Below are 15,027 nucleotides of genomic sequence, written 5' to 3'. Positions count from 1 at the left end.
GTTCCTGAATAACAAAGCAACACCTGAGGGAATGGCATCTAAAACAATTGCAAAAATCTTTAGGTGTTACAGGGACCTTGTAAAGTGATAAGAATTCCTTATAACTGAGTAAAAGACCCTCTGCATTTACCAGTTGGCTCACCAATAGGATATTATTTCGGAACCAATATTCTAAAAACAAATAAGTATTTTGATACAATATATCCCGATTATTCCATATATAATATCTGTGTGGAGATGATGTTGTGTAGGTATCGTATTGCAATAGTAGATGGCAGCATCGTTTTGGAACGGCATGTGATTTAAATCGGAGAGGACGAAGAAGAATGCGACCATGTTGAATTAGCAAGAACTAACACAATAGAGACGTTTTATTTGGAGTGAATTTAATCAAACGGTAAAGTGTTGATCGACCGCAAAAAAAAAGGTGATATATAACATCAGAGGGAGAGAAAGGTGAGCGTTTCGGTCTTTTATGTTCAATTTGCATAAGCTATAAATATTTCAAATGAGTCGACTTTCGCTAGGCAGCTAGCTAATCCTGTCAGACATTGAAAAGGACTGCCCGGTAGCCATCCAAGTTGATGAAACTGGCTAGATAGCGAGCTAGCTGGCTAATGGCAATTCAATATAACGTTAACCTGGCATATATAAATAAATCATATATAACCACTCATCTGTGATGTAATGCTAGCTAAATAAATTTGTATTTACAGTACTGTTATTTAGCTTGCTAGCTAATGTAGCTACGCTAGCCAAATTGCATGTTTTCGTCAAAGCTGGCGTGGCTAACGTAACGTCAGTAGGTAGCTAACGCTAGCTAGATGGCAAAGTTAACTGGCTAACTAAATATCTTCCTCTAAAGTTGACAATATGAATGGCCTTTGTCGCACTAAATCAAATCGCGCTCGAAGCCAACTAACTGTTACTGACTGGAACATTAGCTGACTTCCTATCTTTATTTGGCCTAGAAGGGCACCCCTGTTGTTCGATCAGTTTTCTAGCTATAAAATGAGCTAACTTGCATTGAATGTCAGTGTTAGCCCAGCATAGCTACTAACGTTATTTGGCTAGCTAGGTAGGTCGCATCTAACTATTCATTTTCGTAGCTAACGTTATGCCAGTTACTTTTTTTAAATTAAGTTGTCCATACATTTGGATTTAACTTTCATTTAAATGCAAATGCTTCTAATTTTTTCAAAGTAATTTCAAACTTCGCACGTTATAACGTTTCGATGGGTCCCACATTCTGTTGACTTTATAGCCTAAAGTTTCGCACGTCTATGATCTGGTCCCTAACAGTATGCGCTTGTAGTGTAGGCAACTATTTTGTCATCTGTGGTCATGCCCTACACGAGTTAACTGGAATACACTACAGACTGATCCACCAAGCCAACACTAGACCTTGTGCCTGCCAGCCAAATACGTATTTTACATGATGTGGTTGGGGATTTGAACCTAATGTTTGGGCATCTATTCTACATTGGGCATCTATTCTACATTACGTTTTAAAGCAAAGTCTAGGGCTTGGCCTATATAGTGTTCATCCTGACTACTAAATCAATTGTTCTTTCTTCCTGTCAGGTGACACAGGCTTGAACTGAATTCTGCCCGACTCACACACAAAGCCACACACTTTGACAGAAGACCTGTGGTGTCAACAAGAGAGGAGGGAGACCCAGCTGAAACAAACAGGACAGACAGAGGGGGACGTAAAGCTGTTTTGCTTTTTGGACTACAATTACCCTTTATTTGATTTTCAACATCAGGAAACTACTTTCACATGTGGATGGACATGTATATACACACAGAGTGGAAAACAAATATTGGACAATAAGGACCATATTATTTTGGATAAATATTTCTCCAAAGGTTTGAAAAACCTTTTACAAGGACATCAATGTTGCGCAATTCAAAGGGACTCGACGCAAAGCAAGGAAATGTTTAACCAAAGAAAGAGATTTAACTTTTGAACAAAGATTATATTACTGATACTATTCCCTCGGTTCAAATTGTCTTAGCAGTTCTATTGCTGGACTTAAACTCATTGATACTTGTTTACATACCATTTTTTTTATATTGTGTGCAGGTATAAAATATTTATGCATTTGAATGCATATAGCTCTTCATTTGGAAGAGCTCTTGTATTAAGACTTTTCATACGTCAGTAAACTCTGAAGGGGACTAAACTGCACATGTGTATATGTAACAACTACAAACATACTTCTGTTGTGAAAGCTTTGGACTAAAAATAATGGAGAATATTGTTTGATGCTTATTTTAGACTCGTCTACTTTCGAAGAGGCTTTTTAAGAAAAGGAAGAAAAAAAAACTAAGGGAGGGTAAGACGTAAATCTTTTGAGAGTAAAAACAACAGAAAGACATGGCATCCGCAAGAACGGAGAACCTTGGCCCTATCGGCATGGGACTGAACAAGCAGAACGGGCAGCTTAGGGGGGTGCCTAAACCGGCCTCTCCTCAATCAGGACCCCTCGTCCTGGGCTCTCTGTTAAGCAAGGCTGTAGGTGCACCCCAGAAAGCAGGTGCTGCCCTGGAGGGAACTGGCATTAGGTACACATTTCTCTTACACACCTGTTTCACCCCAATTGTGTGCTGCTTTTATAGTATATTTTACTTTCATACCATGTTTTAGAAGTGATTACCCAGTAGAGTTTTAGTTTAAAAAAAATCAGCAGTGAGCGTGTTCAGGTGTTTTCTTAATACCCTCTTAGAAGACCTGCATGGTTCTGGTACCGGTTCCGACCAACATTTTCGCTTATAAATCGCTCTGTGGATACCATGGATCAAAATGGCTTGCGTTGAGCGATAGCCTTGGTTCCCACGGACACTGTTTTCTGAGCCTGTGTGTCGTAGGATGTGAAATCTGAAACCACTTGAAGCTGGGATGTGTCTTATACCATTTCATTCGCTCTTCTGACTGTCCAACTTCTGGTTGAACCTTACATCACACATGCCTGCAATCATTACGTCGTAGTGCAGCAGGAGTGAGTGGTTTCATCACGGTAGCACATTCAGAGATCGATTTGTAGCCATTCATCTAAAATAATTCAGATTTTAGAGCTCTGAGATCTTCACAGCGATGGGGGCAGACATTCTGATCAAGAGGGACCTTTTAGAAAATATACACACATACTGTATATTCTCCACTAAACATACAAATATGTATTTTAGTTAGTCAGGTCCATAAGTATTTGGACAATGACACAATATGCATCATTTTGGCTCTGTACGCCGCCACAATGGATTTGAAAGGAAACAATCAAGATGTGCTTTAAGTGTAGACTTCATCTTTAATTGAAGGGTTTTGTCAATTATTGTATGAACCGTGTAGGAATTACTTAAAAAAAAAATATATATATATACATAGCCCCCCAATTTTAGGGGCTCAAAAGTAATTGGACAAACGGACAATCATAAATTAAATTTTGAGTTTTAATACTTGGTTGCAAATCCTTTGTATTCAATGATTTCCTTAAGTCTGGAACCCATAGACATTACTTGATTCTGGGTTTCTTCCCTGGTGATGCTCTGCCTTTACTGCAGCTGTCTTCAGTTCCTGCTTGTTCTTGGGGCGTTTTGCATTCAGCAAGTGAAATGTATGCTAAATTGGATTCAGGTGATTGACTTGGCCATTACAGAACATACCACTTCTTTACATTTTAGATTTTTTTAAAACATTTTAGTCATTTAGCAGACGCTCTTATCCAGAGCTACTTACAGTAGAGTGCATACATTTTATTACATTTTTTTTTTACATACTGAGACAAGGATATCCCTACCGGCCAAACCCTCCCTAACCCAGACGACGCTATGCCAATTGTGCGTCGCCCCACGGACCTCCCGGTTGCGGGCGGCTGAGACAGAGCCTGGGCGCGAACCCAGCCCAGCCTGGGCGCAAACCCAGAGACTCTGGTGGCGCAGCTAGCACTGCGATGCAGTGCCCTAGACCACTGCGCCACCCAGGAGGTCCCGGAAATACATAAAAACCTTAAAGTATTGGGTTGCTTTCGCAGAATGTTTCGGGTCATTGTCCATCTGCACTGTGAAGCGCCATCCAATGAGTAATGAAGCATTTGGCTGAATCCGAGCAGATAATATAGCCCTAAACACTTCAGAATTCATCCTGCTGCTTTTGTCATCAGTCACGTCAATAAATACAAGGGAACCAATTCCATTGGCAGTCATACATGCCCACGCCATACCACTACCTCCACCATGCGTCATAGATGAGGTGGTATGCTTCGGATCATGGGCAGTACCTTCCCTTCTCCGTACTCTTCCCATCATTCTGGTACAAATTGATCTTTGTCCATGGGATGTTGTTCCAGAAATGTACATGTATTTATTTTATTTTTTAATGTTTTTTGGCAAACTAATCTGGTATTCCTTTTTTTGAGGCTTACATCTTTTGGTAAACCTTCTGTATGTACTCTGGTGAAGTCTTCTCTCGATTGTTGACTGACACAGATACGCATACCTCCTGGAGGGTGTTCTTGATCTGGCCAACTGTTGTGAAGGGTTTTTTATTTCACCAGGGAAATAATTATTCTGTCATCCACCACTGTTTTCTGTGATCTTCCGGACCTTTTGGTGTTCCTGAGCTCAACAGTGCGTTCTTTCTTTTTAAGAATGTACCAAATAGTTGACTTGGCCATGCCTAATGTTTTTGCTGTCTCTCTGATGGGTTTGTTTTGATTTCAGCATAATGATGGCTTGCGTCACTGGCAGTGATGGCTCTTTGGACTTCATATTGAGGGTAAACGGCAACAGATTGCAGATGCCATACTTGAAATCAACTCGAGACTTTTTTTTTTATCTGCTTACTTGTAAATGAACTAATGAGGGAATAACACACACCTGGCCATGGAGCAGCCAATTGTCCAATTACTTTTGGTCCTTAAAAAGGGGACAACCACATATAAAAAGTGCTGTAATTCCTACACTGTTCACCCGATTTTGGATGTAAATACCCTCAAATTAAATCTGAAAGTCTGCACTGTATAAGGAAGGTGAAATCTTATAGATGGTGGTTTTATAATTTGATAATACTATATTTAGAAACCTATGAATACAGTTTTGAATAGGAAATATATAAAATATTTCATTTTTATCATATTTGTACTGTAGCTTGTGTCCAAGTGACAACTCCTATTTTTTTTTCCCTGAAAGGTCAGATTGTAACCTTTTGAGTAAGCAGCATTGCTAGTTATTGTTTCGCCCTCATGATAAATATTTTGGGGATTACATAAATAACATTTTCGGTTACATTTAACTGGTTAATTGCACTCTTCTCATTGGTGCCCTTCATCAGGTATGGAGATGACTGGAAAAAGAGCCTACAGCTCCCTCCCAAAGACACAAGAGTCAGAACCTCTGTAAGTCATGGTACAATGCAGCATTCTTTGTTTCAATAACTCACAGGATTTTCCCAGTGTAATTTTAATCAAATCTGGTACTTCTGATGTCTAACCTCTTCTTTGCTGTGTCCCAGGATGTAACATCCACTAAGGGAAATGAGTTTGAGGACTACTGTCTGAAACGGGAGCTCCTGATGGGCATCTTTGAGATGGGCTGGGAGAAGCCCTCCCCTATCCAGGTACGACACTCACTGGGAGTTTCTCTGCCCACCGATCACCTTTGAAACTGGGGGATTCCCTTGCTGTAAATTGGCTCCTGTTTCTGATGCCTATAACCTATATAGCTACTTTAATGTGATGCGCCTGAACTTTTGTATCATTTCAGCCAATAGTTTTGAGTGGTGCTCACGAGCCATAAAGGGTCCCAGTTTTTGTGTACTACATCATCCATTTCGTATGATATGTTACGAATTTGTTGAGCTTAAGATCTTGGACTTTCTTTAAAGTCTTTAAAGTTCTGCATAACTGAAGTCTTGACATTTGGTAGTTTGTCATAGTGATAATGTTACATATTTTGACAATAGCCTTGTATTTTTTAGTGCTACGATATGTTAAACCAGAGTTTGTCACCTTTCAGGAGGAGAGCATTCCTATAGCCTTGTCAGGACGAGACATCCTGGCCCGAGCCAAGAATGGAACAGGGAAGAGCGGGGCCTACCTCATCCCCATGCTGGAGAGAATAGACCTGAAGAAGGACTATATACAGGGTGAGATGAGGCGCTTCACATGACTCTTTCACTCCGTTTTTTACTCTACTTATCTCTACTACTCAGGGCTCCAGGCTAACATTTTCGCCTGGTGCCTAGAGCTGTGGCGGACATAAAGACAACCGGTCTCAAAGTAATGGACTGTTAATTAACATAAACACATTTAGCATCTCCTGGCCTCCGCATACAAGCCGCTGATGCGCGGCTTGTGTTTTAAAAAGTAATACATCAATTTGATATACACCATCGCAATACATCCATTATTTTAGGCGGGTCTAAAGAAACATGATATAAAGAAAATGTATTTCAGAAGAACAGAATGAGTTGGCCTACTGTATGTTATCTGGCTATGCGCCATGCCATAGGCCAGGGATGGGCAACTGCGGCCCCCCTTTTGTAGACCTGTGGACCAATTTCACAGAATAGCATGAATTTAGTTATACAATTAAGTTTTTTTTCTCTACCCCATGGCAAAATGTGTAGAATTGAATTGCAGCGAACTTGCTTTAAAACGGCAACATTTATTCTAATTGCAGGAAATGTATTTTATGTACGGATGTGGGCACGCAGACGCATGAGCGACTACGGCCCCTCAGTTCCATTTTCTTTTTGTGACCCCCCCCCCAATCGAAGTTGGTCCTGTGCCATTGTTTTATATTATGGTTTTATAGTAAGAATATAATTGAACTTAGCTGAATGAAATGGAAAGGATTTTTCCCATTCAGTAGTTATTTGGCAGCTTTGATAGTGGTTTTTGCGTGAGATTTTATTTATTTGTCCATACGGACAACTTATATCTATATTTTTGTTGTCAGACTATTTTTTATATTGTAGACCTGCATTGACAGGCCCGAGCGGTCTTTATATCATGCATTCGCGATTTGTTGATATTCATTGCTAGTTAGTGAGTCATTTGCCCAGTTATAGCACATTTTTGGTCAGCAATGAAAGTCCAGGAAAAGTTATGGTATGTGCATCATCTGCGTGGGCCGTTGCCAGAGGAGCGAGAGAAATTACATTTGCTCAGCATGGACAATTGATATTTTACAAACTAATAGTGTAGTTTGGCTGGTTCTTGCTAGTTAACTATTTAGCTATTAGCATGTATTAATGTCGTTGTCATGTCCTAAAATAACTTTCCACCGCCACTGGTGTATAATCGCAAATGGCCGACATGCATTTTGTACGGGTGCACAGTTGATGAAACCTATACTGCATACTCCAGTTGTGAAAGTCTCTCAAGCGCTCAAATTGGCTAGGATTCTCCTCTATTCAATACTGGTCATGTAATCTTGATAAAGTTACAAAAATATTCCTAGAATAGCCTAATTGACAAGTAACTCTTATGCTGTCAAGATCTCCCCTGAACACTGAATATTTTAACCTTTACAAATAGATAAACAGCTTAGACAGCTACCTCGTCCACCTTAGCCATCAGATCCCTGGTTCATTGAGGGAATTATTTTTATACAGACATGGAAAGTATTTGGTTGTAATTAGTGATGCACCGATATTACATTTTTGGCCGATTCAGATATTTTCCTTGCCCAAAAAAAACGATACTGATTTATTTAAAGTTTGTGGCCTTTTTAAGCATTCTAGTACAGTTAAATAGTTCACACATGGATGCAGCGGTCTAAGGCACTGCATCTCAGTGCAAGAGGCGTCACTACGCCTACACTGAAGCAGACCACCATAGTCTCTGTGCCCAAGCACACTAAGGTAACATGCCTAAATGACTACCGACCCGCATCACTCACACTGTAGCCATGGAATGCATTGAAAGGCTGGTCATGCCTCACATCAACACCATTATCCCAGAAACCCTAGACCCACTCCAATTTGCATACCGCCCCAACAGATCCACAGATGGTGCAATCTCTATTGCACTCAACACTTCCCTTTCACACCTGGACAAAAGGAACACATATGTGAGAATGCTTTTCATTGACTACAGAACAGCATTCAACACCATAGTGCCCTCAAAGCTCATCACTAAGCTAAGGACCCTGGGACTAAACACCTCCCTCTGCATCTGGATCCTGGACTAACAACACATCCGCCACACTGATCCTCAACACGGGGGCCCCTCGAGTGCGTGCTCAGTCCCTTCCTGTACTCCGTGTTCACTCATGCCTGCACGGCCAGGCATGAATCTAGCACCATTAAGTTTGCCAATGACACAACGGTGGTAGGCCTGATTACCAACAACGATGAGACGGCCTATTGGGAGGAAGTCAGGTTGAGAGCTTCAAGTTCCTTTGCGTCCACATCACCAACAGACTAACATGGTACAAGCACATCAAGATAGTGGTGAAGAGGGCACGACAAACCTATTCCCCCTCAGGAGACTGAAAAGATTTGGCATGGGTCCTCAGATCATCAAAAGGTTTTACAGCTGCACCATCGAGAGCATCCTGGCGGCAGTGATGCAACCCTAGTACGGCAATTGCTTGGCCTCCGACCGCAAGGCACTACAGAGGGTAGTGAGTATGGCCCAGTACATCACCGGGGCCAAGCTTCCTGCCATCCAGGACTTCTATACCAGGCGGTGTCAGAGGAAGGCCCTAAAAATTGTCAGACTCCAGCCACCCTAGTCATAAACTGTTCTCTCTGCTACCGCACGGCAAGCGATAACAGAGCACCAAGTCTAGGTCCAAGAGGCTTCTAAACAGCTTCTACCCACAAGCCGTAAAATTCCTGAACATCTATCAAATGGCTACCCAGACTATTTGCGTTGCCCCCTCCCCTTCTAAACTGCTGCTGCTCTGTTATTATCTAGTCACTTTAACGCATGCAAAGTCACTAATAACTCTACGAATGCATAGTCACTTTAATAACACTACCTACATGTACATATTACTTTGACACCGGTTCCCCCTACACACTGACTCTGTATCGGTATCCCCTGTATATAGCCCCGCTATTGTTATTTACTGCTGCTCTTTAGTTATTTGTGCTTCTCTTACTTTTAAAAGTGTTTTTCTTAAGGTCTGCACCTGCTGTATTTAGCGCATTTGACAAATAACATTTTATTTGAATTTGCAATTTCACTTTTGAGCAAAACACTTGGGTGAACCTTTGGAATCATGGAAATAGAAGATTTTTTCTAATTCCATTGTTAGAATATAATAGTGGGCACTTTGAATACAGTGTTTGACATAACAATAAATGAAAATGCCAGGGAGCAGTTATTGTGACAGGGTAGGAACCAAAATGTCTATTTCCTAGAGGATGATATAATCTTTGGCTACACTGAATGTTTTCTCTTAGCTACTTCATGTAGCTAACATATTCTTGCTTCATGTATTCCTCTTTGATTTATTCCTAAACTGGGGTACGCGCAATGCCGTCGGGGGTACGTAAATTAAAATGTGATTCACATTTCATATTAAAAAATATATTTTTCTCTTCACATTTTCAAACAGTCCATTTATATTTTCCAACGGGGCTATACATTTGGGTGAGGATTGTTTTTCTCGCCCGAGTAGCCTCGTTTCACTGCCAAAAATAAAATGTAACCATCTAGTGTTCAGTGAAATAACACCACAATGTCAAATACAGGTAGCCTAGTCAAATAATTTAACATCCAATCACATTAACCATTACTCTCTCGCGGGAATACCACTAACGGTCCGTATGTAGCCAAACGTAGCTCCTGCTTATGTTCGTGTCTGTACTGATGGCGCGAAAGCCATGACAGGGAGACACAGTGGAGTGGTAACGAGCGTGCAAACAGTTGCTCCCGATGGCACTTGGGTACACTGCAGCATCCACTGAGAGGCTCTTGCTGCCAAGGGAATGCCTGACAGCTTTAAAGACGTTTTGGACACAACAGTGAAAAATTGTTAACTTTGTAAAAGCAAGGCCCCTGAAATCTCATGTATTTTCTGCACTGTGCAATATGGGCAGCGACCATGTAACGCTTTTACAACACATTTTATTTAACTAGGCAAGTCGGTTAACATTCTTATTTACAATGACAGCCTACACCGGCCAAACCCGGACGATGCTGGGCCAATTGTGCGCCGCCCTATGGGGCTCCCAATCACGGCCGGTTGTGATACAGCCTGGAATCGAACTAGGTCGTCTGTAGTGACGCCTCAAGCACTGAGATGCAGTGCTTTGGATGGCTGCGCCACTCGGGAGCCCAGAGAAGAGTGCTGGTTATCATGGGGCAAAGTATTAACACATTTTCTTTAATTGAGAGCTTAAAGTTCTTGACTGACCATAATTTTCACTTGTCTGACCGCTTGCATGATGACGAGTTTCTCACACGACTGGCCTATCTGGGTGATGTTTTTTCTCACTTGAGTGATCTGAATCTAGGATTACAGGGACTCTCCAGGAACTATATATTCAATGTGCGGGACAAAATTGAGGTGCTGATTTTAAGAAATTGGAGCTCTTTTTTTCTCTTTTTGCGTTAACAAGGACAGCACGCAGGTCTCATCACTGTATGATATTTTGTGTGGAAATGAACTTAAGCTTACGGACTATGTCAAATGTGATATAGCGAAGCACCTGAGTGAGCTGGGTGCGCAGTTACTCAGGTACATTCTTGAAAAGGACGACACAAACAACTGGATTCGTTATCCCTTTCATGTCCTGCCTCCAGTCCACTTGTCGATATCTGAACAAGAGAGCCTCATCGAAATTGCAACAAGCGGTTCTGTGAAAATTTAATTTCATCAGAAGATACTGCCAGATTTCTGTTTAGGGCTGCGCTCAGAGTATTCTGCCTTGGCAAATCGTGCTGTTAAGACATTTATGCCATTTGCAACCACGTACCTACAGTGGGGCAAAAAAGTATTTAGTCAGCCACCAATTGTGCAAGTTCTCCCACTTAAAAAGATGAGAGGCCTGTAATTTATCATAGGTACACTTCAACTATGAAAGACAAAATGAGAAAAAAAAATCCAGAAAATCACATTGTAGGATTTTTTATGAATTTATTTGCAAATTATGGTGGAAAATAAACTTTTGTTATTGATCAAATACTTATCTCAATACTTTGTTATATACCCTTTGTTGGCAATGACAGAGGTCAAACGTTTTCTGTAAGTCTTCACAAGGTTTTCACACGCTGTTGCTGGTAATTTGGCCCATTCCTCAATGCAGATCTCCTCTAGAGCAGTGACGTTTTGGGGCTGTTGCTGGGCAACGCGGACTTTCAACTCCCTCCAAAGATTTTCTATGGGGTTGAGATCTGGAGACTGGCTAGGCCACTCCAGGACCTTGAAATGCTTCTTACGAAGCCACTCCTTCGTTGCCCGGGCGGTGTATTTGGGATCATTGTCATGCTGAAAGACCCAGCCACGTTTCTTCTTCAATGCTCTTGCTGATGGAAGGAGGTTTTAACTCAAAATCTCACGATACATGGCCCCATTCATTCTTTCCTTTACACGGATCAGTCGTCCTGGTCCCTTTGCAGAAAAACAGCCCCAAAGCATGATGTTTCCACCCCCATGCTTCACAGTAGGTATGGTGTTCTTTGGATGTAACTCAGCATTCTTTGTCCTCCAAACACGACGATTGACATTCTCCCAATCTTCTTCTGGATCATCCAAATGCTCTCTAGCAAACTTCAGACGGGCCTGGACATGTACTGGCTTAAGCAGGGGGACACGTCTGGCACTGCAGGATTTGAGTCCCTGGCGGCGTAGTGTGTTACTGATGGTAGGCTTTGTTACTTTGGTCCCAGCTCTCTGCAGGTCATTCACTAGGTCCCCCCGTGTGGTTCTGGGATTTTTGCTCACCGTTCTTGTGATCATTTTGACCCCACGGGGTGAGATCTTACGTGGAGCCCCAGATCGAGGGAGATTATCAGTGGTCTTGTATGTCTTCCATTTCCTAATAATTGCTCCCACAGTTGATTTCTTCAAACCAAGCTGCTTACCTATTGCAGATTCAGTCTTCCCAGCCTGGTGCAGGTCTACAATTTTGTTTCTGGTGTCCTTTGAGAGCTCTTTGGTCTTGGCCATAGTGGAGTTTGGAGTGTGACTGTTTGAGGTTGTGGACAGGTGTCTTTTATACTGATAAGTTCAAACAGGTGCCATTAATACAGGTAACGAGTGGAGGACAGAGGAGCCTCTTAAAGAAGAAGTTATAGGTCTGTGAGAGCCAGAAATACTTATTTTCCACCATAATTTGCAAATAAATTCATTACAAATCCTACAATGTGATTTTCTGGATTTTTCTTCTTCTCATTTTGTCTGTCATAGTTGAAATGTACCTATGATGAAAATTACAGGCCTCTCATCTTTTTAAGTGGGAGAACTTGCACAATTGGTGGCTGGCTAAATACTTTTTTGCCCCACTGTATGTGAGTGGATTTTCAACCCTCACTAGCATGAAAACTAAATATAGGCGCAGACTGTGTGGAAAATGATTTAAGACAGACTCTCTCACCAATATAACCCAACATTGCAGAATTATGTGCATCCTTTCAAGCACACCCTTCAGTATCCTGTGGTGAGTTATTCACCATTTTTTATAACCAAATAAGTTTTTATATGTAAGATGGTTAAAGAGCAAAATTATTATTTGTGTCCTGGTCCTATAAGAGCTCTTTGTCACTTCCCACAAGCTGGGTTGTGACAAACTCACACTCATTCTTATGTTTAATAAATGTATTGTGTGTGTGGGGCAGGCTTTCAATGATGGCAAAAAACAACATTTGAGAGTGCGCTGAACCTGGTGCTAGAGGGGGTACGCAGCTGGAGGTTGAATGTACTGGACTATAAAACGTTTGGGAACCACTGATTTAGAAGATACTGTTGTACAAACATGCTGTTTTTGGTCTAAACCATCACTGGTATTATCTGGCTGTATAGCTAATTAAATTTGCTCTGACTCAGTACATTTAATTAGCTAGCGATTCACATTAGCGGCTAACAAGATTTTGCCCAACTTGGTAAGAAAAGACAAACTAGCTGTTTGCAGATGTAAGAAACAAACGAATGGTGTAATTATAGAACGCTTGTGGATCTACATTAAGAAGCAAAGTGAAAACGGCTTTGGTCATCAACATTGTTGCATGTGGTGCATTGACCATGCAGACTGAAGGCAAGTGTCTGGTGGTTGAGGATCAACAATGCGCTCCTTGAGTGCCTGGGGCAGGGCTAGGTCTGTTTGGAAAGAGGAATGGAGAGAGAGAGCACAGAGAGGGATGACTCAAGTAACGAAGTAAACTATAAAAATGGACATTGCGCACAGCATGTCATTTTAACAAACCAATCCTGCAAATGCCATTTATAGAAGTTAAAGTAAAAACCCAAACCGGCCCGTGCATCAATACCGGTATATCGTAAAATACAGTATACCGCCCAGCCCTACTGCGCCCTTCTTCCTACTTTTCCCTCCCTCTCTGTCAAACCTCATTGTCTTGCACTTTCGCTATCTATACCTCTTATATTTACCCATATCCACTTCGTCCTCTCTCCCAAGCTATTGTGATGGTGCCCACTCGTGAGCTGGCCCTGCAGGTGAGCCAGATCAGTATCCAGATCAGCAAGCACCTGGGCGGAGTGAAAGTCATGGCCACCACGGGTGGCACCAACCTGCGAGATGACATCATGCGCCTGGACGAGACTGGTAAAGACCCAACAGCATCACATTGTCACTTCATACCAAGAGTGGTGTCTTGCGACGTACACAGTTGAAGTCGGATGTTTACATACACTTTGGTCATTAAAACTCGTTTTTCAACCACTCCACAAATTTCTTGTTAACAAACTATAGTTTTGGCAAGTCGGTTAGGACATCTACTTGGTGCATGACACGTAATTTTCCCAACAATTGTTTACAGATTATTTCACTTATAATTCACTGTATTACAATTCCAGTGGGTCAGAAGTTTACAAACACTAAGTTGACTGTGCCTTTAAACAGGTTGAAAAATTCCAGAAAATTGTCATGCCTTTAGAAGCTTCTGATAGGCTAATTTACATAATTTGAGTCAATTGGAGGTGTACCTGTGGATGTATTTCAAGGCCTACCTTCAAACTCAGTGCCTCTTTGCTTGACATCATGGAAAAATCTAAAGAAATCAGCCTAGACCTCAGGGGGAAAAAATGTAGACCTCCCCAAGTCTGATTCATCCTTTGGAGCAATTTCCAAATGCTTGAAGGTACCACGTTCATCTGTACAAACAATAGTACGCAAGTATAAACACCATGGGACCATGCAGCCATCATACCGCTCAGGAAGGAGAGGCGTTCTGTCTCCTAGAGATGAACGTACTTTGGTGCAAATCAATCCCAGAACAACGAAGGACCTTGTGAAGATGCTGGAGGAAACGGGTACAAAAGTATCTATATCCACAGTAAAACGAGTCCTATGTTGACATAACCTGAAAGGCCGCTCAGCAAGGAAGAAGCTACTGCTCCAAAACCGCCATTAAAAAAGCCAGACTACGGTTTGCAACTGCACATGGGAACAAAGATCGTACTTTTTGGAGAAATGTCCTCTGGTCTGATGAAACAAAATAGAACTGTTTGGCCATAATGACCATCGTTATGTTTGGAGGAAAAAGGGGAATGCTTGCAAGCTGAAGAACACCATCCCAACCGTGAAGCACGGGGGTGGCAGCATCATGTTGTGGGGGTGCTTTGCTGCAGGAGGGACTGGTGCACTTCACAAAATAGATGGCATCATGAGGACATAAATTGATGTAGATATACTGAAGCAACATCTCAAGACATCAGTCAGGAAGTTAAAGCTTGGTCGCAAATGGGTCTTCCAAATGGACAATGACCCCAAGCAAACATCCAAAGTTGTGAAAAATGGCTTAAGGACAACCAAGTCAAGGTTTTGGAGTGGCTATAACAAAGCTCATCCAATGGAAAATGTGTGTGCAGAACTGAAAAAGCGTGTGCGAG

The 15,027-nt window shown here is 41.7% G+C and overlaps 1 protein-coding gene across 1 annotated transcript in view; it reads left to right on the top strand.

Moving 5' to 3' along the window:
* The first annotated feature begins 271 nt into the window (after positions 1 to 271).
* LOC129831447 (probable ATP-dependent RNA helicase ddx6) overlaps positions 272 to 15,027 on the top strand; it is a 42,850-nt gene continuing 28,094 nt past the window's right edge. Inside the window, exons 1-6 of the mRNA XM_055894842.1 lie at positions 272 to 456; positions 1,585 to 2,571; positions 5,333 to 5,396; positions 5,513 to 5,617; positions 6,016 to 6,145; positions 13,595 to 13,741. Coding sequence (XP_055750817.1) covers positions 2,384 to 2,571; positions 5,333 to 5,396; positions 5,513 to 5,617; positions 6,016 to 6,145; positions 13,595 to 13,741 — 634 coding nt within the window. The 5' untranslated portion in view covers positions 272 to 456; positions 1,585 to 2,383. The remainder of the gene's footprint in view (positions 457 to 1,584; positions 2,572 to 5,332; positions 5,397 to 5,512; positions 5,618 to 6,015; positions 6,146 to 13,594; positions 13,742 to 15,027) is intronic.

This window comes from Salvelinus fontinalis, chromosome 32 (assembly GCF_029448725.1).
Source record: "Salvelinus fontinalis isolate EN_2023a chromosome 32, ASM2944872v1, whole genome shotgun sequence".
NCBI lineage: Eukaryota > Metazoa > Chordata > Actinopteri > Salmoniformes > Salmonidae > Salvelinus > Salvelinus fontinalis.
This window is presented reverse-complemented; position numbering and strand designations above follow the sequence as displayed.